The following is a 23,805-nucleotide window of genomic DNA, read 5'->3' on the forward strand; positions in this document are numbered from 1 at the left end:
TTCCCGCCCCTCCCCTTACGGGAGCAGCCAGCTCCCGACGCTGTTGCCATGGCAGCGGTCGAGGAACCAGGCTAGGGTTTGCTGAGGCTCCCACAAGCTACAGTCGCTCCGGGGGGGCAGTTCCATGAGCGGAGCAGACACGGGCTGAGGCTGCGACTCCAGAGACTGGTGAGACGTTTTACATTCCCCTTCCGACGTCCTCTCACGCCCCCCACGGCCCTGGCCCCCCTCTCCTTTACCAGAGTATTCCTCTCCCTCTGACCCTCGCTTTCCAAGGCCCCCGCTCCCTCTCTTTGGCCTCCCATTTGGCCAAAACCTCGTCCCCCAGCCTCTTTTTGCTTCAGGCCACCACCTCCTTCCCAAATATCAATCCCTAATTCCCTCTGGTACTATTTCCCTCTGGTCTTGCCTTTTCCAGGTTCCACCCCTGCCTTCCATAGTTAGGCCTTGAAATTCCGTGGACTAGCTCAAATCTGGCCGCCTTCTTTAGGCTCAACCTCTCACGCCCGGAGGTTTGTGCCTGTGAAATCTCTTCCCTCACTCCCCACTCCTCCCTCCGTCACTTCCAATCCCGCCCTTTTCGCTTCCTTTCCTGAGACCCTCTCTTCCCTCTTAACTCTGTAATGTGGCTCTCTCTGAACCCTTGCTTTCAATTTCTTCACCTATGAAATGGGGGAGTGATAGGAAAGGATACCCTCCCAATTCTCCTCCCCGCCTTTCTTCCTTATTTACACACCATAGTTGGTTTATGTCATTGTTATTATTAATGTAGAATGATAATGTTTGCTAGGGCTTTTTGAACATATACCATGGGTCAGACCCTGTGCCCAACACTACATGCATTACATTACATTACATTATTTCTTTCTTTCTTTCTTTTTTTTTTTTTTTTTTTTTTTGTCTTTTTGCCTTTTCTAGGGCCACTCCCATAGCATATGGAGGTTCCCAGGCTAGGGGTCTAATCAGAGCTGTAGCCACTGGCCTACACCAGAGCCACAGCAACGAGGGATCCGAGCCGCGTCTGCAACCTACACCACAGCTCATGGCAACACCAGATTCTTAACCCACTGAGCAAGGCCAGGGATCAAACCTGCAACCTCATGGTTCTTATTCAGATTACTCCTACATTACTTTATTTCTTATAGCAACTTATTTATGGATGAGGACAGTGAGGTTCACATCCTCAATTCACATAGCACAGTACGAATCCAAACCCAGGCCATTCTTACTCCTCTGCAAGTGCAATCAGTTACTTCTTTGTCTACACTGGAATTCCTTCAGTATCTCCTGGGACCCGGGCAGTTAGCAATCCTGAGTCAGACTGACACTGCCACATAAATGGTTTTAGAGTTTCCAAGGGTACACTGGCCAGGAAGTAGGTATGATCTTTACCTGAAGGGTAAGGTCCTAGGGCTCAAGAGACAGAAGGGGCTTGAATGTTGAGTGGGAGTGAAGGAAAGTCTTCTCTCACTTCTCTTCGAGTCAAAAGTCCACCTCGGGCTGAGGGACCTGAGGAGAAGCAGAGTTAACTGCTGCTCTACCTCAAGGTCATGTTGGCTGAATTAGGGCCATCACTTGTATGATTTCAGGAATAGTGCAGGGCTGGCAGCTTCAGGCTGAGGTTTCCACTCAAGACCCAGGAATTAGAAAGCCTATGTCAAATGCTCCCTCACTTGACACACAGCTATGTGATTCTCAAACCATGTTTATATCTGCAAACCCCCACTGTACAAAAAAAATGGCATGGTAACCTCATATGTTTTTTTAGTGTTTTGTTTTCCACTTGTATATTCTTGATGTTTTTTGCTGCTGCTCATCAGAACCGAAATATAACAGGAGCTTGTACCTCAGGGGGCTCCAGATGGCAGCTGTAGTTATTTGAGGGTGAGCAGGTTTTCACAAACAAGCTCCTGAGTTCCAGGTGCTTTGCCACCTGAAAAGCCCTCTTCCCAGGGTGGGATTTCTTGTTTTATTTCCTTCTTCCTATTCCAGGAAGAAAACCCAGAATGTTTCAATTGGTTTTTTCTCTTTGTTTCTGCCTCATTCCTTGGGGACATTTCATGGATGGCATTGTCTCCTGAGAGACTGTCACTGGGACACGTTTGTGAGATATGGGCCTCTGTGCACGCGCGCGTGTGTGTGTGTGTGTGTGTGTGTGAGTGAGAGAGAGACAGAGACAGAGAATTGTGGAGCTCATCACCCCACCTGTGGGTGAAACTACAGAACTGACGCACCCAAGACTTGCCCCCTGCAGAAACCCCCAGACATAGATGGTGCTTCCAGGTAGGCAGGGCTCTGTGTGCCTGCTCTGTTCCTGTTCTTGACATGGGGCCCAGCACGTAGTAGGTACCTAGTCACTATTTGCTTAGCGAACACAGGATCTGACCCCCTGCCCCTGCGCTGTCCAATACGGTAGCCACCAGCCCATTTGAAAATGTGGTGCTGTATTTGAAAATCATTGCTGGTCCAAACTGGGATGTGCTGGAGTTCCTGGTGTGGCACAGTGGAAATGAATCTGACTGGTAACCATGAGGACACAGATTCAATCCCTGGCCTCCTCAGTAGGTTAAGGATCCGGCATTGCCATGAGCTGTGGTGTAGGTTGCAGGTACCACTCGGATATGGCGTGGCTGTGGCTGTGGCATAGGCCAGCAGTTACAGCTCCGATTCCACCCCTGGCCTGGGAACCTCCATATGCTGCGAGTGCAGCCCTAAAAAAGACAAAAAGAATTGGGATGTGCTGTAGGTGTCAAAGAGACAGTGGATTTTGAGACTTAGTGCAAAAAAAGACAACAATTTTATGTTGATTTCACATTGAAGAGATATTTTGGATATATTGGGTTAAATAATATGTATTATTAAAGTTAACTTACCTATTTCTTTTTACTTTTTTAATGTGTCAAGTAGAAAATTTTAAATCCCATATATGGCTTGCATTGTATTTCTTTTGGATGGTGCTGCTCTAGAAGTAGCATGGCCTGAAGACTGAGCAGAGGTGTTGGAATCCCAGCTCCCTGAGTGACCTTGGGCTAGCCCCCTAACTTTCCAGAGCCTGTTTCCTCATCTATCAGAGGAGGCTGATTGGGGAGCTGCTGCACAGCAGGTCCTGCAGTCAGAGCCAGCAGTGCTGAAGCACGCATGCCCTCTGTGCTCAGGCTCAAGGCCAGCACCCCACCTACCCTTTCCTTCATCCCATCCTCCCTCCTTGGACACCCCTTCCTTCTGGGACAGCCTCTTCCCTGCCTCCCAGAAAGCCCTCTCTGAGCACTGCTCACTCACTCTCCCTTCACCCATTCCCAGAGCCTGACGAGTTGGACTCAGGAAGCCGGGCCCCTGGGTGAGCCTCTGACCCTGAGCCCCAGATCCAACCAGAGAGTCTGAGAGCCAGGCACACTCAGACATCCAGCTCCACGGGCAGGCGCTGTGCAAAGGTGAGGGCAGGGCCCTGTCCTCTGGGAGGCCAGAAGGAACCATCCCGGGGGTGTCTCTGAGTTTCCCTGCACTTGTGGGCACAGGCATGCCCTCGAGTCTCTCAGCCCAGTGGCCAGGCCAGACCGTAGTGACCTCAAAAACAATCGCTGTGCTCACAGGGAGATAGGTTCATGGTCTGAGAATGCGTAACAGGGGACCTCACCAGCTTGGGGACCTTAGGGAGGCATCTGACCTGGAGAAAGCGTGGGGAGGAGGCGTGTTCTTGGGGGTAAGATGCTAAGGTGGGGGCAGGTCTCACAGGGCCAGAGCCAGAGCCAGGCAGCGATCCAGTCTTTATGCCATAGAAAGCATTCAAGTGCTCTAGGCAGGGCAACGGGTGGCCTTTTTAAATGATCACTCTGGCAGTGGCATGAAGAACAGACAAGGTGGTGCTGGGCAGATGGGGAGGCAAGCCCCTCAGGAGGCCGCGGCAGTAGTCTGGGGAGATGGGGAGTGTGGAGCAGTGCTGATGAGGTGGTGGAATCTCTGTGTGGTCTGGATGTAGGGTTGGCACCACTGGGTGCTTGGCTGTGAGGGTAAAGGGAAGGACTTGAGGAGGGGCCAGGTGCATTCAGTGGGGGTGCCATCTTCTGAGATGAGGGAGGTTGGGAGATGGAAATAGGCTGGCGGAAGAGAGGTTTCCCAGCCTGGCCCAGACTTCCTGGGGACCAGAGAGGCCATGGCCACAATCCTGCCCAGGCAGCCCCTGCCGCAGAGTGGGGCTGTGGTGCAAGGAAGTGCTTCTAGCTGCTGAGAAAACCACAGAGGACAAGGGGCCTCTGCAGCAGGGTTGGGAGGAACCAGGGCACGGCATCCACGGGGCTGCCCATCTTTGAACAGAGTGCCTGCTCTGACATATGCTGCCGGATGCCTGCAAAGGGCCACAGGAGGGGCCAGGAGACCTTGTGAGTCAAGGGCCAGGGAGAGTTCATCCAAATCACTGTCTTCAGATATCCACAGACTCCCAAGATGGACGGGAGTGGATCTGTGTGGGCCGCAGCGAGAACGGGAAGTAGAAAATGCAGACAGCAGCTCCAGACAAGGATGGTCTTTGCTGTTGTTACTGCAAATAATAGTAATTACAATAATAGCAATTGTTATTGTTGGTACCTTCCCCTGGACCAAGCACTTTACTTGGCAATACCTTTAAAGGCCTCACAACCACCTGACCTGATTGTGGACAGTGTTCCCATCTTATAGATGAGACAGCTGGTGCTCAGAGGGGGTGCAATGACTTGCCTGAGGCCACACAGCTTGCCCACAGATACAGGGCAGGGCTGGGACCCCCTGTATCTATATATAATGGGCCCCATGTCACCAGAGTAATTAGGATAAACATCCGTACAAATTTTCAGGTTTTCCTCCCTTATATTTCAGGACTCTTTTCCCCCCAAGTCAGTGTATTTTAAGTTTTCTTTGTGGATTCTTTTTCTTTTCCCCCCTCAATTAGTAATCGTTCATTTGTCAGTGAGCATCTGCAATAGGCCAGACCCCAGGCTGCCACAGTGGGGACACCGCAGTGACTGAGGTGGAGTGGGGACCTGGCTGGAGAGTGGAGGCCAGAAAGAACCCAGGGGAGCTCTAACCTAGCCTGGAGGGTGCTTGGGAAGTCTTCCTGGAGGGGGTGATTTCCAGGAACCATGAAGGATGTGCAGAGTTAGGCAGGTGTTGGGAATTGGATGGAGGAAGTATGATTCTGACAGAAGAAACAGACGGGCACGGATTGAGAAATGTATGCCTGCACAAGAGCTGCTGCTTGTAGTTGATGGTGTTTGAAGTGGAGAGGAGGGGAGTAACAAGAGAGGGCAGGGGGAAGGGTGTGCCCAGAAGTGGCCTTTCTCCAAAGGGCCAGAGAGTGTCCCGAGGGGTTATTGGCCAGCATGATATGGTCAGATAGGTTTGGCCCAGATCTCTATAGAAAAAGTGGATCAGATTGGAGCGGGCAGGCCTATGGCCCAGCTGGAAACTACTTTGGTGGTCCAGTGGTCCAGCCTGGGTTGGCTCAGCGCTCCCCATCATGCTATAGCTAGTTTTAGTTGTCAGTTGCCCATCCAGTGGTTTGGTCAGGGAGGGAAGGACAGCAGGTACATCCTCATTCATAGGTGTAGCCACTCAGCATTTAGCAGAGCCTGGAGTGCACAGGTCCTCAAAGGGATCTGACAGACAGAATCAGCAGTATGGGCGTGGGATGGGGGGGTGAGAGGGAGGCAGATGAGGTCACCCACAAACAGGTCCTGAAGGGGAACAGACTTCTTCCCAAGGTCTAGGTTAGATTTCAACCTAGGAGCAGCTGGGCAGATCCAGGTTTCAGGAAGTTTCCTCCAGCAGTGGCCACACGGCTCTGGCTAATGGGGACCCCCTCCTCTGCCCACCCAGAAGCCACAAGGATGGCGCACCTGCTGGGCAGTCAGGCCTGCATGGACAACCTGCGCAAGGACCTCACCGACCTGCAGGGTGCCATCGTGGACGTGTTCTCACGTGCCGGGCCTGTGCACTTCCCCTCCTGGAAGTTCCCCGACCGCGTGGCCTGTGACCTGGACATGGTGGCCCTGCTGGAACACTATGACCATGTGCCGGGTGACCCCGAGTTCACGCAGCTGTCCCATGCGGTGCTGCTGGAGCTGGTCATCGACAGGTGAGAGCCTCTACCAAACCTGGTCCTCTCGGGAATGCTTGTGCCCACATCTCAGACGAACCATCCCGCAGTGAGGGTGATGACCTTGGTAATGACAGTCACCTCTAACTGTGTGCTGTTGGGGGCCAGGTCAATTCAGGGCCCTCACAGCGGATGTCACCTTGTGCCATGCTGTCCATCTTCTTGTCCACCTTCAGGGAGTTGCCGGCCCCCTGTTGCTCTCTGTGGCACTGTCGTTCTGATGGCTGCTTCTCACCCCCACCCACCCCCACCCACCAGCTGCTTCTGTAGGGTTTCTGGGTGTCAGGAACACTACAGCTGCTGTTTGGAGTTTCCATCCCTGGCTTTTTTTCCTGTCCCTTCTGTGTCACAGGGCCAGACACGGGACGTGTGTTCCCACATCCTGGCCCTGCTAGAAAAAGGACAATGGATTTCCCGATTCCCCTGTAGCCCCACCCCCACTTCTATGCTGTCATTAACATTAATGTGGTCCCTCCACTCCCTGGGGACTGCAGCCCAGGCTCCCTGTGCTTTAAACCTTACATGCTAATAAAGTCATGGGGGCCCAACAGGCAGGGACCCCAGCAGTTTGGGGATGATCTGCCTGGGGACAAAGAAACAAGAAGCCAGGGTCACCACTTGGAGGCCTGGAGAAGCCGTCAGTGTGAAAGCACTACTTGACCCTGAGAGGGTCCGGACACTTTCCCTCCTGGCTGTGCCCTCTGCAAGAAAGGCCCCACCCACCCCTTCTTGGACTGGCCATCAAGGCCAGTTCATCCATCCCCCTTCTATGGAGCTGGTGCTGACACGTCTTCCCACCTCTTGCCTGGCTCTTCTGTCCAGGCCACACACCACCTCCAGAGCTACCCGACTGTGGAGACACTTTGGCCCTATTCACAGAATAGGACACCTTGGCCCAGAGAGAGGCAGGGCCTGGAGGTCATTGGCACCTCCTCCCCTAGACCCTCTCTGCCCAAGGCCCCAGTCGGTTTGGGATGACCCTCCTGCACCTGCAACAAGGTCACTTACCTGCCTGGTATGTTTTGTAAACATAGTGTCTTTTCTTTCAAAACAGTCTGGTTCCCATGTAAATACCTACTTCTCTTCTTGACACACCTTAAAAATAGCACCAAACTCAGGGTAGGATAGAGACCTCGCTCTCTCACTCCTGTCTCTGTCATCACAGAAGCAACTCGCCCTGCAGGAGAACCCTCCCCCTCCCCCACCCCATGCAGAGTCAGGAAACTGCAGGGTACCGCTGCCCTGCACCCTCACCGGTGTGCAGCCTCCTCCCCTCTCAGGGTCTCAGCTCTGTCCTCTGGGAGGCGAGGGCTCTGAGCCATGGGATGAAAGGCACCCACTCACCCAGCACATTCTAAGCACTCAGGATACGACTGAGGCCTCCCAGAGCATCCCAGTTCAGTGAGGAGCAGCCAGGTAGATGTGCTGAGCTTCTCAGGAAGCTCAGAAGAGGCCCCAAGCTTTGTCTTCAGGGAGGGCTTCCTGGAGGAAGTGGCTCTTGGGTCCAGCAGAGCATATTCTGAGATGCTCTGAGTCCTCATATGCCTGGGCCAGTTCCCAGAGCTGGAGGCTGCTGGTTGTGCTGGTGGCAGGCTCTGCCCTGCTGACCCTGCTGTCTCTGCCCACAGGCTCCTGCTGCTGCTTCAGAGCTGCACAAGCTATGTGGAGAACATTGGCTCAGAGCAGACAGTGCCCCCAGCAGGGGCTGCAGGGCCCTGCATGTCCGTGGGTCTCACAGTGCGACGCTTCTGGAACAGCCTGCTGAGGCTGGGCACGTTCAACCAGCAGGCAGTCCCCCAGGTGGGTTGGCCACCCCTCCTCCCCAAATGCAGCCACCCTCACACCAGTCCTCCTGCCCCAGCCTGCATCCATCACTGACTCCACCCTGGGGCCCCCCACTCAAGGCCCATGCAGCATGACAGTGAGCATCACAGGCCTCCAGAGTCATGTTTGGGCCACCTGGCTCTGCAGTTCACACTGTGGGACTATGGGGAAGTCCTACCTATGCTGAACTTCAGTTTGTTCATCTGTCCAGAAGGGGTGATAACAGCCCCTACCTCCCAGGGAGTTGTTGGGGAATGGTGTTTGTATGAGCTCCATTTGTTAGGGGTTATCCCATAACCCTTGCAACCACCTGGTGGGAAGGACACCAAAACTGAGAGTGGCTTCTGCAACACAAGAGCAGATGAGTCCACTAAGCAAGGGCCCAGTAACGGGCAGCTATGTTTGTCGCTGTTACCATGTGTATAACTGCATCGAGCCTGGGCATGGAAAGCTGAGGCAGCAGAAAGGAGAAGGCTCGTGCTCTCATTCGCTTTGGTATCAGATGCCACCTGAGGGTTTGAGCATCAGGAGCGGCTGCTGTCATAGAAATCCCCAGGGAGCTGGTTACTCTCCCCTGACCCCGGCCCATCTTCCTCACCTGTTTTCTCTCTCTCTCTTTTTTTTTTTTTTTTTGGCTAACCACAGGAAAGGGCAAACCAAGGGGAGACCCCCACCTCCAAGCCCTCAGCCAAGAGTGAGCCAGCCGGGAGCCCTGAATTTATAACTGCCAAGCTCATCAACCCTCCCCCCCAATGCCAGGCTTGCCCCAGACTTGCCAAGAACTGGACAGCCTTCCCTTCAGCGTCTCCCTGCAGGGTCCAGCCAGGACGGCAGAGAACACCAGGAGCGTGCACTCCCAGACCGTGGAGACGGCCCTGGTGCCCTGTGATGCGTGCACCAGTGTCCAGGGCAGCCTGCGGGAGGTGGGCAAGGTGGTCATCAGCCTGTGTCAGAGCCAGAACCTGCCCTCGTCCTTAGGCCAATTCCAGCATCTGGTGCAGGACAGCATGGGGCTCAGACCACTGCCAGCCACCACCGTGGGCCACTGGGCAGCAGAGCAGAGCAAAGACCTGATGCGCCTCACCAAGCACGTGGGGGCCCTCACTCAGCTTGTGGGGCCCCTCAGGGCGCAGCTGGAGGAGGCTGAGGGGCAGAAGGATGGACTGAGGAAGCAAGTGGGTGAGCTGGAGCAGGCCCTGCAGCAGGAGCAGGGGGCACAGCAGCGGCAGGCAGAGGAGTCCGAGCAACGCCTGGCCAAGTGGGAGTGCGACAGGCAGCAGCTGCTCAAAGGTCTGTGCAAACCTCAGGACCTGGCACTGCCAAGGTCTTAGTGGGGGCTCCCCCAGAAGAAAAGCCCTCCAATGGAGCTAGGAGTTGATGTAGAAGAAACCTGGGCTGGGAGTGGGCAGGAGATGCAGGAAAGGGAAGGCCGGAAAAAGGGGTGCGCTCATCAAGCTGGTTACACTGCGGGCAGCTGGAGTTTCATCCCTCTAGGGAACCAGGAGCCCGTGGAGAACAAGAGCCTGAGTTGTCCCACCAGAGGAGCAAGGGAGCCAGGGGATTCATGCATTAGCCCTTGTCAGTCACTGAAGGAGGGTTCCTGGGGGAGCTCATTCCCTGGGTGCCTCTAGCCAGCAGAGGCACCTCTGGCTTCAGCAAAACCTGAGGCAGAGTGATGCAGCTGTGGCACTAGAAGTGGGCTTTAGTTGTCAGGCCCGAGAGTCGCTTCCCTTTCTAAGCTTCACTGTCGCCTCTGTGGAGGACACTGAGGCCCAGAAAGGTGTAGAAATGTGACAGCCAGCCAATAGGAAGCAAGGTGGATGGGGACCCTGGCCCCTGGGCACCTCCCCTCTCGCCAGCCCAGGCGCCCTCCACACAGCCCAGGGCTGCCACCATGCTGCAGGGTGCACTGGGCACAGAGGCCACCAGCCAGGCCCAAAAGAGCCTCTGAAAGGCCTCTCTCTCGGCTGCCATAGAAACAAGTGACCTCAAGATGAAGGTGGCCACCCTGGAGAAGGAGCTGAAGCAGCAGCAGGAGTCTACACAGGCTGTGGGTGAGGAGCCCCGCCATGGAGCCCGGACCTGCACCTTCCATCTCTGTCTCCTGGGCTTCCGGAGCAAAGATAAAGGGAACCATGGAGGAGGGTGGGCCTGACCTGCCACACTGTTGAGTGATGGCTGGAGCTGGATGCCACCTCTCACCCAGGGGGTACCTCAGGTGGGATCCAGACCTTCATTCTGTGGCTGAAGACACTGAGGCCCAGAGATGTGCTATGACACCTCCCTCCAGGTCCTGTCCTGGTCGGAGGCAGTGCAGGGACTTGCACCCAGGGCTCTCCTCTGCCCCCTCCCATGCTCACTCAATCCTGCAGAGACAAAGGCCCAGCAGCTACAAGAGGAAGCCAAACACAGAGCTGAGGCTGAGAGGCAAGTGCAGCAGCTGGAGGAGCAGGTGCAGCTGCTGGCAGGGCGGCTGGATGGAGCCAGCCAGCAGATCCGTTGGGCCAGCACAGAGCTGGACAAGGAGAAGGCCCGTGTGGACAGCATGGTCCGCCACCAAGAGGTGAGGCTGGAGGCCTCATCAGGGCCCTGGGCTTCTGCAGGGAAGGCTGTAGGAAGAGAGGGTGTCATTAGTGGAGCATGGGCCTTATCTGTATGGGCACTTGCTCCCCAACACACACCCAGGTTTCCATCAACTCATTTACCAAAGGTCTGAGCCTTCCCGAGCCAGACATTGGGGGAACAGTGACCAGGGACAGATGTGGCCAGATGTGGCCTTGCTCTGGAGGAGCCCATACCCATTAAGAACAAGTGGTTGTGCTGCCACCACATTCCTGCCAGATGGCTAGGAGGGGCAGGGACAGTGCTGCCAGGGTCCAGGGAGGCTCAGCCACAGCAGCTGGTGGGAATCCAGGATGACTTCTGGGTGGAGGTAGCCTCTGAACTGGATGCCATTGGACAGTGATTAGTCCATCAGCCATCAGAGGAAGGATAGGGAAGCCAAAGGGAACTGGGGCCTGGGCCCAGGATATGGCTGTACCTAGTAGGGCTTTGCAGAGTCCCCAGAGGGGTGGCTAAGAAAACAGATGACCCATTACCTAGAGAAAGTGGCAGGTCTGGGAGCTGTCCTGGCTGGGCTCACCCTCAGAGGCTCAGTGGGGAGCCAGTACCCTAGGCAAAAGCCCTCAGGGTCAAGTGAGCCAGGCACCGGGCTTCAGCCACCACAGCCGTCTCGTTCCTACTCCCCACCACGGCAGGAAGAGGTAGATACTCTTTCCATCCCCTTTTTACCAATGAGGAAATGGAGGCTTAGTGAGGTTCAGAAAATTGTCCCAAGACTGCACAGCTAGTCAGAGGTGGAGCCAGGCCTCAGAGCAGACCACTGCTGGTTCTTGTACTCAGTGGGTGTCAGGAAACATGGGTTCCAAGTGACACTGGCTGGTGGGACACTGGAGACCTAAGAAGAATTCCTCTTTGATGACTGTGACTGGAAAAACGTAGGGGCTGATGGAGTCAGCCAACTGATTTCCCAGGGGTGCAGGGTCTGCAAGCATAGGGGCCTGGCCTTGCCAGGGTTGGGGTCTGCTTCCTTCTTGCCTCTGCCCCTTCCACTGTGAGCATGTGCATAGCCTCCCCTGCATACAGACAGATGCAGCACGAGGGGGGTGGGCTTGTGCAACCTCCCTTGTTCCACATGGCTGGGCCTAGGCCCTTGGGCCACATGGCCTCCCTCGCCCACCCATCCTGGCTCAGTCCCTGCAGGCCAAACAGCGAGCCCTGCTGCAGCAGTTGGACAGCCTGGACCAGGAGCGAGAGGAGCTGCGGGGCAGTTTGGATGAGGCCGAGGCCCAGCGGGTCCATGTGGAGGAGCAGCTGCAGAGCGTGCAGAGTGAGAGGGAGCAAGGGCAGTGCCAGCTCCAGGCCCAGCAGGTGAGAGCGGGCAGCGTGGCCCTTCCTTTTCTCTGGAGGACCCTCCAGCCAGCTGAGCACCTGCAGGCCTGTCCCGTGTCTGGAGGGTGGAGGTGACAGGGTGTTCCCAGTGGGGGGGCTGGGTGCCCTCCTCCGTCCTGAGCCTCCCCTTGTCCCAGGAGCTGCTGCACAGCCTGCAGCAAGAGAAGCAAAGCCTGGAGCTGGCAACCACGGATCTGCAGCTGACCATCTCAGAGCTGGAACGGGAGCTCGTGGAGCTGAGGGAGCGGGAGAGGCTTCTGGTGGCCTTCCCAGACCTGCACAGGCCCATGGAAGCCCAAATCCAAAGTAGGGGCCCAGGGTCGGTACAGAGAGCATGCTGGGGCCTGGGGCGGGTAACTGAGGGCTCATGTGGGCAGGACACAGGTCAGCAACTCCCCAGCCTGCAGCGAGGCTGGTAGAGTTGGGGTCCGGCAGTGTGGCCCTTACAGAGCCCCCACGACCCCTGCTCAGGGTCACTCAGGCAAATGCAAACATAGGTCTGGCTGCCTCTGTAGCCTGTGCTCTGTACCACACATGTGCCAGTCCTCACTCAGCTTCCTGTGTCCCTGTCTATCCTGACGTCTCCTCAAACCACACCATGGGGCCAGCTCTGAAGGCACAGTCCCAACTGTCCAGTGTCCTGGACCCCAGAGCATAGGAGTGCTGGGACCCATCTCAGCAGAGGACTGGATGCCGGGCCACCTGGGTTCTCATCCCAGCCCTCAAGGCCCTTAAAGTCAGGTGAATCCATGTGCAGAGCTGCCAGGATGCTGCTGGGCCCTTGTGTTGCTCTGTCAACCGCTCCACAAGGCAGGTCACAAGCAACCCCTTGTGACAAACCAGGAAACCCAGAACCAGAGTGGACAGCAACTGACCTGGGTTCATAAAGTCCAGGCGAAGCATCTACCCCCACCCCACCCAGCAGTGGGCCAAGAACATCCTTGCTGAATTCCTGGGACTCACATCCAAGAACCAACTGTGACTTTGGACAAGTCACTATCTCTCTGGCCCTCTGCAAACAGGTGGCCTTGAAAGAGATTCACTTGCTTTCCTATTAAGTCTTTACTGACCTCTAGGTCTCACCCAGCTCTCGTACTCTGTAAGGCTGTGGTCACCTCCCAGCAGGCAGGGGGGTAAGGAGTGGGGACACAGCCTCAGAAGGAAGATGAGGTGGGAGGCCCTGAGCAATGACCCCACCCACCTCCCCTGTGCTTCCCCTCCTGGGTCCTGTCCCACTGGGCACAAAGGGCAGACCTGAAGGGGTGTGGTGCCAGACAGTGTGTCCTCACAGGCTCTGGCAATGTCACAGACGACATGGAGAGGCAGGTGCAGGCCAACGACATCCGCATCCACGTCCTGCAGGAGGAGAATGGGCGGATCCGGTCGATGCTGTCCAAAATCCGGGAGGTGGCCCAGCAGGGTGGCCTCAAGGTGGGCAGCACAGCTCCCCAGCCTGAGAGGGGCCAGCCTTTGGGGACTTGGAAGAGGTCCTAGACCTGGCAGAGGTCTTCAGATTCTCCCCAGGAAACCTGCCACCAGCCCAGCTCAGTACAGGTGGGGCTCTCCTGGCTTTAGGCTGTGCTGTTGGGAACTGTCTTCCACCGTTAAGGAAGGTGTGAGGACATTCCAGTGCCTTCTAGCCCCAAGTCCCTGCCTCTAGCTCTTGGAACCTTTACCTCACGTGCAACCAGGAGCCTTGCAAACCTTCCCATGCTTACCACAGCCAAGGACAGGCCCTGGAAGGCTTCCTGAACCCTGGCCTTCAGAGGAAGGGGCTGTGGCTAGAGATTCAGGCCCTCCCCTTCCCCCCTCCTCTGTGACACCTTCAAGTTCAGGTACAGAGGGGAGCCTGAGCCTTAGCCTGTTTTTCTTTGCAGCTGATCCCACAGGACCAGCTCTGGGTCCCTCCCAGCAAGGGACTCCAGGGAGCAGCGCCCCTGACCCAGGCCCAGAGAGCATCCCCAGGGTGAGTGATGCTTCATCAGAGGCAGAGCACAGAGGGGTGGGGTGGGTGGTCCCCTGGCTCATGGGGGATCTTGCCGTCTCCCACCTCAGGTCTCTGGGCAGGCGGCACCCATCTGGCAGCAGGACGGCCAGTGCAAGCAGGACCCTGCCGGGCCAGCCCCGGGCAACCCCACCTTGCAGTGGGCCCACCAAGTCCTCCCTAGAGGACCTAACTCACTCAACCAACTGCACCCAGAACCCCATCCGGGCCTTGGCCAGGCTAAGGAGGAGGCTGTCGCCAGGCCGGGGCCAGGTAGGCCCTGCACACCAGCCCGAGCAGCGGCCCACATAGCCTGAAGCAGGGTGGGGCCGAGAGCAACCCACTGATGTAATAAAGCCCAGGCCATCTGCTCAGTGACCTGGGCCTCAGCACTGGCTCAGTCAGGGGAAGAGTCCTTCCTTCCCCATCCCGAGTCCCCAGCCATACCAGGCATCGGCCAGCAGAGGCCTGGCATACCATGCACCCTCGGTAAATGGAAGCTTCCTGGCTCCCTCCTGACAGGGGTAATGGGGGAAGAGGACACAGGCAGGCAGCGTCCAGCACCTGGGCCGTGGAAAAGGCAGTCTTTTGATCCCAACAGCAAAGACTAAGGGGTGACATGACCTCAGGGACCCACACCAATGGAGAGCAGGGTCAGGGCAGGGGGTGTGCAAGGGAAGGAGCACCGCCACCAAGGCGGGCTGCATGAGGACATCTGACGCAAGGGAGGAGTCCAGCTGGGGTCCAGGCTCAGGCTCACAGAGGTAGGTGGGGGGCAGAGGCCACACCGCTGACCTGAGAATGGAGACATTAAGGAGCCAAGATGGTCAGCCCTCCTTTCACTGAGGGACACCTCCCCTTCAGGAAACATGAGTCACAAAGGGGGTCTCTAAATCCAGGGGGTTGGATCCCCAGGAGGCCACTGAAGGCACGGCAAGGCTGCATCCAGCCAGAAAGTACAGGCCCAGGCATGGATGCCACCAGTCACGCCAGGCCCGCTGAGGCCAGTTTCCTCACGAAGCCTCCAGCCTTCCCTGAGCCATCTCGCCTCTGAAGGTCAGGTGCTAAGACCTTACTGAAGACAACTAGGGGTGTGGGAGAGGATGCTCTTGGCTTTCTATGCAGTTTTATCTGGTTAGGAGGCCAAATAGAGCATCTTAGTTTACAGAGAAGGTCAAGAGAGGCTGGGTGTGTAGCTGAACAGGCATGGCCAGAGACCCCCTGAGGGAGGCTGGGTCCCTCACAGGTGAGAACCAGTCCTCGGTGGGCTCCCTGAGTCAGAGGCTTGGGCCCAAGGGCATAGGGAGGACCTGTCACAGCACAGCGCTTCTCTGCATCCATTTAGTAGCTCACAGATCTGTAGGTCAGACCTCCAAGCCCTGTGTGGCTGGGTTCTCCGCTCAGGGCCTCAGAAATCAAAGCATCTGCCAGGCTGCATTCCTCTTGCAAGGGACTAGGGAAGGATCCAGGCTCGTCCTGACTGTTGGCAGAGCTCCCCTTCTTGCAGCTGTACAACTAAGGTCCGCTCCCTTGCTGGCCGCTGTCAGCCAAAGCCACTCTTGGCTCTCCGAGGCTATCCATCTTCCTTGCCACGTGGCCCCCTCCATCTTCAAGTTGGCAACAGAAAATTTCTCATGCACTGAGTCCCCTCCATGCTTCAAATGCCTGACTTTTTCTTCTTTCACCAGCTGGAGAAAACCCTGCTTTTAATGGGTTCATGTGGTTAGGTCAGGCCCACTTGGATACTTTGCCATATTAAGGTCAACTTGTGCCATAAAATATAACCTAATCGTGGGAGTAAAATCCATCAGTCACAGTTCAGGGTTGCATGAGGCGTATTCATGGGCGATGGGGAATCTCGGGCCATGTTTGAATCCACCTCCCACAGGCATCAGACCCCAAGGTGACTTGTTTACCTTAAAACACCCACACAGATGTTTACATCTTATGTTAAAATATATCCATGTTTATTTTAATATTAAACCTCCCCTACCCCAAGTCTAAAAAAAGCCCAGACGCCCCTGGAAGATGTACCACATTTATCCTGTGGCTTCAAGTATCCTGGTCAGCAACCTGTAGCCCCACTGAGAAACACAGGACTAGATGGTTTCTAAGGCCTCTGGTCCCAGCCAGGCCCCGGCAGGAAGCCTAGCTGGACTGGCAGTGGGACCCACGCGGTTCCTGGTGCCCAAAGACCAAGGGTAGCAGGCAGCAGAAGGGCCTCTGGGCTTAGCATCATAGCCTTGACCAAAATGTGTCCCGAAAGATGGTCAGGCCAGGGTGCCCTCAAGTCCAGACAGCTGCTCCCCAACCCACCCCCCAATAAATAAGCACAAAACCCAGCCACTGCAGCCTCAGCCCCTGGGGATGCCTTGCAGGCTGGAGAGCTCCCAGGGCCCTGGGAACAGTGGCAGTGCCCACACCCTCTTCCCCAGAGCCCTGGGAGCTGCCCACAAGTTCCCAGGATAGCAGAGAAGGGCCTCAACATGGCCTCTTTTCCCGCCAGGTCCAGGCCCTGCATCCTTCCCCATGTGGATGTGGTGGGGCACCTTGCCCCTCAGCAGGGGAGGCCCCTATCCCTCCTCCCACCCCCAGGGCTTTCTGTCCTGTCCCCCCTGCAGTCTTGTTCCAGGAGCCCAAGCCAAGGAGCAGGGTGCAGGCAGGAGGGGCCCCTTCCCCACGTGCAGAGACCCAGCTGGGGCAGCTAATCATCCGAATAGCGGTTCCCTGCAGGAGCAGAGGAAAAACAACAGGGAGGGCAGCGTCAGGTGTGGCCCCGGTGGAGCTGGCCAAGGGCCCCCACCCTCAGTGCTCACCTAGGACATTGAATTTGCACAGCGGGCAGGTCTGCTGGAGCATCAGCCAGGGGTCCACGCAATCTCGGTGAAACTCATGCTTACAGGGCAGCACCCGGAGCCACTGCAGGGTTGAGGGAAGGGCTCAGGCCTCCAGGTGGGAATGCCAGGCCACATGCCCACACCTGAGCTGGGGAACTGAAACCCGTGTGGCCCACTCCCACCCATCCCCATTCTGCTTTCCAGAGCTCAGGTGGGGCTGGGAGCAGGCCTGGTCGGGGTGGTTCCCAGGGCTCTTGGGAGCGGGGCAGGGGGTATCATAGGTCAGCAGAAGGCTGGCCAATGCCCAGAGCACTAACTTGCTTGTTGCAGAAATAGTCCAAACACACGGCACAGGTCTCAGCAGCAGGCTCCGGGGGGCCCTGTGACGCCCTGCCTACCCGGCAACGCCGGATCTTAAGGGATGCCAGCCTCTGTACCACCCGGCGCTTGAGCAGATCCACCTGTGGGGTAAGGGCAGGCACAGTTCCCGAGAGCTGGGGACACCAGGGCTCCCGAGGGCTGGCTCCTACCTGGCCTCCGGGCTCCCGCTGGCTCTGTCGGGACGCTTGCCGCTGAGCCTGGACCACTAGGCCTGTGCACAGGATCATGGCCACCAGCAGGATGGCATTCCACAGCTGCTGCAGGGGCTTCTAGGGAGGGGGGATGGGGAGCAGGGTGTCAGGTTCACTGCGGCGACCCCGCCCTCTTCCCCGAGTAAACCATCCTGAGGACCAGGCAGGTGAAGTCCACGAGCACCATGACCATGGAGGTTCCTGCTTCCTCTTCTGAAGGAAGCCGCCCCACAACCTCCACACTCCCAGGGCCCATCCAACTCCACCCTACACAGTGAGGCAACCCACGTGGGTCCCCAGCCCAGGCCTCTCCTGGTGTTTGTGCACTCACACAAGCATCTATCTGGCAGCCTCCCCAGTCCAGGACCCTGTCACCTTCCCACTCCCATCCCTACCTGGCACTTCTAGTCTGCTTTCTTGGCCACTGTTACCCCAAGAGGTGCTGGGCCCCAACCTGTTGCCTGGCTCCTCGGGGGCCTCACATCCCCGTGCCCCCCACTGCTCTTCAAGTGCCCTGCTCTGCCACATGCACCTAGTTCCCTCCCTCAGCCACAGGGAGCTCCCCTGCAAAGCCAGTCACACAGCACCCCTACCTGACCCTTCCCTGTGATGCTCCCCGTCCCCCCAAGAGGAAACCCAAACTCTTCTACCAGCCGGCCCTCAAGTCCCTTGAGCTTCGTACTCCTAGCCGCCCAGCATCCCTGGTCCTTGCCCCCCAATTCTATGCCTTTCCACACTTCAGTCTTGGGAACCAAGGCTCATGTTCCTCCTTCCTTCCCTTGGCTTGTGCCTTTTGACAGCCTTGTGACCAGGTCTGCCCTCACTTAGCCTTTGAGAGGCAACTGTGGGACACACTGGCCTAGGCTTAACTCCCATTGTATGCAGCGTGGCAGCCAGGCTGCAACAACGCAACAGCTGGCTCAGGAAAGTAAGCAAGCACACGGGCCTGCGGACATGTCACGGCTAATAAATGCATTCGTTTAAAAGCTTTACCCACCTTGTTCCTAGCCTATGCTGAAGTTCAACTACCAACACATATATGGAGGGAGAGGGGTCAAGAAATGATTTGATGGGCAAGGCTGGTGTTGTTAATGTCACAAGATGTTGCTGTGTTCAGGGTGGAGGCACTCTGGGGGCCATGGCCAAGAGGGGCCTGGGAGCCCCAGCTTCTTGCTCTGTCACACTTTCTCCCCTGGTCTCTGTGTCCCTGACTCCCCTCCATTCACAGTGGGATGGTGACACCTGCTCAGAAAGCTCTCCTGAAGCCTAGGCTGAACTCAAGGCCTTCATCATGCCCTGAAGCCCATGCCCACCAACAGCTCTGTGGTCACCCCAGCAGAGAGATGGTGTCTCTGGCCTGGCCCCTCCCTAGACAGGGCCCTGAGCTCGTGCCCCCTGCCAAATTGAGCCAGGCTGATGCGTGGAGCTCCACTGTAGGCCAGAGACCCACTCTCCCCAGGTTCAGGGCCTCTGGGGGACCCCTAGGAGAGGAGCAAGGACAGGGATGGGTCTTGTCCATGGGAGCTGTAAGACGTGCTTGATGGGAATTTACTGAACGCCCAGAGGCTGGAGGAATGGTGACCGGGCCCTGGGATGGAGGCTGAGAGCTGCCCCAGCTGTGCTTCAGACACCTGAGCTACCATGGGTTCCTGACACCCACCTCAGCTAGCAGCCAGGTTGTTCATCGTTGAGCTCCATACCAACCAGCCTGACCTCAGTACGTGCCCACCCACTAGCCCCTTGGGCCTGCTCCCAATCTCCTTTCCAAGCTCTAGCCTTTCTGCCTGCACCTCCTCCTGGCCTCTGACAGCCCCTCACTTGCCTGCCTTGCCCAGAAGGAATTAGAACTTCATTCTGCAGGTGACAGAGGGTCAGAGAAGGCTTCTGAGCAGGACAGAACAGTGGCAACTAAGGTCAAGCCTGGCTCAGGCCCCACACTGAGAACCCACCAGGCCACTAAACATTCGCAGCAACTCTGGGGAGTGCAAGAGGTGGTCCTCACCACCAAGACTGGAAGAGGCCACAGGATTTGAGACAAGGCGTGTGTATGCCCCACCCCCCAGCCTCCTCTCCCCAGGCACCCACCTGCTCCTGGGCCTGACTGCCTCCCAGGCACACCAAGTCCTGCCACCCTCCGTAGCTGTCCTTGGAGAGGCCACAGGTGGTCCATAGGGTCAGTTTCCACTCGATGTTGGCTGATAGGGACTCTCCGCTGGTGATCTCAGCCATGGCCTGGGTCCTCCTGGGAGGGAAAGCCAGAGGGCCAGACAAAACAGCTCAGGAGAGAGGCCCAGACCCATCCACCCCAGCCTTGTGGGGAAAGGATGCCCTTGAGCATCTCCCCATAGCCCCTCTGCTTTGGTCCCAGGCCTCTCTCAGATGCTGGTTTTTCCAGTTCTTTTTTTTTTCTTTTCTTTTTTTTTTTTTTTTTTTTTTTGTTTGTCTTTCTGCCATTTCTTGGGCCGCTCCCACGGCATATGGAGGTTCCCAGGCTAGGGGTCGAATTAGAGCTGCAGCCGCCGGCCTTCACCAGAGCCACAGCGACGCGGGATCCAAGCCACGTCTGTGACCCATACCACAGCTCACGGCAAAGCTGGATCCTTAACCCACTGAGTAAGGCCAGGGATCGAACCCGCAACCTCATGGTTCCTAGTCAGATTCATTAACCACTGCACCATGACGGCAACTCCATGGTTTTTCCAGTTCTTATAAAGCCAGGCCAAGGAGGCCCATAAGCACAGAGAAGCAGCGGCCCTCCTCCTTGTTGGAGCTAATCACCTCTGCCCATGGAGCAGCCTCCTTCTTCCAGTTCCCTCACCCATTTTTCAGAGCAGAAGAAAACCATCTTTAAATAAACAGGAAAGGACCTGGTCCCAAGACCCCTGAGCCCATGGCAAAGCCAGGGACCATAGCACCCAGGCCCAGTCCTCTGGAGCTCAAACCCCAACTCACTGCAACAGTGCCTCCAACAGCTTGGTGACGTTGGAAGAATAATGCAGGACAATCACTGGCCTGAGCAGAAGCTGGGATATGTCTAGCTGTAGGAAGACAGGGAGGTCAGCCAGTCCTGGTTGCCCATCCCCCAGCCTGCATGCCCACTAGGCTTGATCCGGTTTACCTCTCGGACCACGTTGTGGTTCAAGATGAGGAGGAGCAGGGCAGAGGCTCCCAGGAAGAGCGCCCTCCGCATCTGCAGGACAGAGGCAAAGGCTCACACACACACATATACTTGCCCACACATGCGTCTCACTACCTATGGCCACGGTTGTTCTTATCTCTGGAGAGAACATTTCCTCTGGATAGACTATAAGCTCCTTGAGGTCAAAGGCCGAAACCCTTATGCCTCCTGCCTTCCCCTCAGATGTTCTATGGGACCCAAACAATACAGGGCCTTCCTTGGTCCAAGCAGGGCCCACCCCAGCAGGCACTCCCTGACTAAGCTTCCTGACTCTCTGGCCTCCTCCCACCTCCCTGCTGCCAACCACACTGACCCAGATTCTACAAACTAGGGTCCCTGGCCCTACCCAGGCCCAGGGCTTCTCTGAAGGCTCCTTACCGGCCCACCACTAACCAGGTGGTCTGGCTCTAGTAGTTGCCTTGAAAACCCTCCTCTAGCCCCCTTTTCACATACACCCTCTGCACCTGCTGAACCAGAGCCTTGGGATAGGCCTGTGGGCCGCTGCCCTGACTTTCCTGGTCAATCTGGCCGCCTGCTCCTTGCCCACGTATGCCACCGCAATCCAGCCTTCTCTGGGCACTTCCTGCTCAGCATCCACAACGTCCATCTGTGGGGTGAGGGACCGTGGATAGAGGGAGAGGGGGAGGAAGGGGGATCAGGCACACAGAGGATGCAAGGCCAGGGTTTGGGGACGAATTTGGAGGGGAAGACATCTGATCTCAGATTTTGGAAACCTGAACGCTGGGGGCCTTGGCAGCCTGAGGAAGAGGCGCTGGGCTGCCAGGGCTTGGTCCAGGACGAAGGCTGGATCTGGGCACAAGGTCTAAAGCGGGCCGGAGGCCATAGGGCTCAGCGGCGCTCACCAGCATCAGGCGGCCGCCCATCAGGGGCGCCGCGTCTGCTTCGGGGCCGATCCGGACGCCCTCCAGCACCAGAGCGTCTTGCCGCGGCAGCTTCACGTCCACCCGTACCGCGCGGGCCCCGCCCCGTCCCGCCCCGGCCGTGGGCTTGCTGCCGTCCGCCGCGGCCCCGGGCCCCGCCAGGCCCAGCCAGAGTGGCAGCAGGGGCAGCAGCAACAGCAGGGGCGACGGCGCCGGCGGAGGAGGAGGTGGCAGCGACCTCAGCGCGGGGCGAGCGGCGGGGCCCATGGCCGGACCCGGCGAGCAGGCCGCACAGAGATCCCGGGGTCCCGAACGCTGCGGGGTTGGGGAGCGAAGCCTCAGCCGGACGGGGCGGGGCGCTGGGAGGGGAGGGGGCGGGGCCGTGGCCGGACGGGGCGGGGCTCCGGGAGGCGGCGTGGGCTCTAGGCGGCTCTCCTGCCCAGACCGGGCTGCGCGCGCCCCCTGGTGGCCGCGGAGAACACCGGCGGCGGAGGTCTGGGACGCTGGATCTGGGCGGTGCGAGGTCACCATACTCAAGTCAGACAGTAGGTGATTTGAACTTGTTGCGTTTTGTCTGGAGGAATGTCTAGAGGTCTGGACGCTGGCCCTTTCTCTATAGCGGCCCGACGCTCAGGGTTGGCCTAGGCCTCCCTTTCTCCACCGGACAGAACTCTGGAGGCGGGCAGGGAGGGCGTGGAGCTGGGGAGGAAATTGAGGTAAGGGTCCCAGAGGGGCAGAAAGTGGGACCAGGCCTAACTCAGCTCCGTAGTGTTGTCCATTATATCCCCTTACTTGCGGCCCTGGGGAGGAAAAAAAAAAAAGAATACCTAAAGAAATGGAATGATGCTCGGGTTAATGGATTGCTAGACTTAATACTGTTAAGATGGCAATACTACCTAAAGTCATCTACATATTCAAAGCAATCCCCAATAAAATTAATTTTTTTTTTTTTTTTTTTTTTGCCTTTTAGGGCCACACCCACGACATATAGAGATTCCCAGGCTAAGGTTCAAATCAGAGCTGTAGCTGCTGGCTTACACCATAGCCACAGCAACACAGGATCTGAACCACTTCTGTGACCTACACAGCAGTCACTGGCAGCACTGGATCCTTAACCCACTGAGCCAGGCTGGGGATTGAACCTGCATCCTCATGGATGCTAGTCAGATTCATTAACTGCTCAGCCACGATGGGAACTCCTAAAATTAAAATTGTAATGACTTTTTCTTTGGCTACACCCATGGCATGTGGAAGTGGCCAGAGATCGAACCTGAGCCATAGCAGGCCCAAGCCCGCTGTGCCACAAGAGAACTCCTCTAATGACAAACCCATCCTATGCAAAGGGCCCTGACTAGCCCATATTGGAAAAAGAATAAAGTTAAGACTCATTCTTACCAATTTGTAAACATACTACAAAGGTACAGTGATCAAAAAACAGCGTAGTAAAGATAGACATGTAAACAAATGGAATAGAATTGGGAGTCTAGAAATAGACCCAGACATCTATAGCCAATTGATTTTCTTTTTTTTTTTTTTTTTTTTTCAGGGCCACACCTTTGGCATATGGAGGTTTCCAGGCTAGGGGTCAAATTGGAGCTGCAGCCGCTGGCCTATGCCACAGCCACAGCCACACCAAATCCAAGCCACATCTGTGACCTACACCGCAGTTCACGGCAACACCGGATCCTTAACCCACGGAGCGAGGCCAGGGATGAACCTACATCCTCATGGATACTGGTCAGATTCGTTTCCACTGAGCCACAACAGGAACTCCCCCAACTGATTTTCAACAAGGGTGCCAAGACCATTCAACAGGGAAAGAACAGTGTCTTCCACAAATGGTGCTGGAACAACTGGATATAATGTACCAAAGAATAAAATTGGACTACTACCTCACACCATATACAGAAATTAACTCGAAATGGTCCTGCTATAAAGCACAGGGAACTATGTCCAACCACTTGTAATGGAACATGATGAAAGATAATATGAAAGAGGCTATATACAGATGTATGACTGGGTCACTTTGCTGTACAGCAGAAATTGACAGAACAATGTAAATCAGCTATCATAAAATTTTTTTTAATTAACTCAAAATGGGTCAACAGTGGGAATATAAAATGGTGTGACTCCTGTAGAACACAGGATGATGATTCCTCAAAAAAAAAAAAAAATTAAACATAGGCGTTCCCATTGTGGCTCAGGGGGTTAAGAACCCAGCTAGTATCCATGAGGATGCAGGTTCAATCCCTGGCCTCACTCGGGTTAAGGATCCGGCATTGCCATGAGCTGTGGAGTAGGCCAGCAGCTGTAGCTCAGATTCAACCCCTAGCCTGGGAACTTTCATATGCTGAGGGTGCAGCCCCACTCCCCCCAAAAAAAGAAAAAAAAAGCAAAGAATTATCTTATGATCCACTTCGGGTATACATATATATCCAAAAAAATTGACAG

General features: G+C 56.4%; 2 protein-coding genes across 2 annotated transcripts; one reads left to right on the top strand and one right to left on the bottom strand.

The window, feature by feature from the left end:
• Positions 36-15,707, top strand: CCDC157 (coiled-coil domain containing 157). The gene is given in 14 exon segments (XM_021074347.1): positions 36-168; positions 3,301-3,431; positions 5,848-6,106; positions 7,756-7,927; positions 8,597-8,687; positions 8,690-9,241; positions 9,928-10,005; positions 10,324-10,514; positions 11,705-11,881; positions 12,040-12,225; positions 12,519-12,532; positions 13,177-13,333; positions 13,780-13,868; positions 13,958-15,707. Coding segments are annotated over 12 exon segments (2,196 nt in total). The 5' UTR covers positions 36-168; positions 3,301-3,431; positions 5,848-5,858; the 3' UTR covers positions 14,199-15,707.
• RNF215 (ring finger protein 215) lies at positions 15,832-21,727 on the bottom strand. Its single transcript, XM_005670838.3, is given in 10 exon segments — positions 15,832-16,613; positions 16,703-16,805; positions 17,041-17,184; positions 17,254-17,373; positions 19,381-19,537; positions 20,248-20,333; positions 20,414-20,485; positions 20,938-20,993; positions 20,996-21,080; positions 21,337-21,727. Coding segments are annotated over 10 exon segments (1,131 nt in total). The 5' UTR covers positions 21,622-21,727; the 3' UTR covers positions 15,832-16,590.

The sequence above is a fragment of the Sus scrofa genome, chromosome 14, assembly GCF_000003025.6.
Source record: "Sus scrofa isolate TJ Tabasco breed Duroc chromosome 14, Sscrofa11.1, whole genome shotgun sequence".
Classification (NCBI taxonomy): Eukaryota; Metazoa; Chordata; class Mammalia; order Artiodactyla; family Suidae; genus Sus; species Sus scrofa.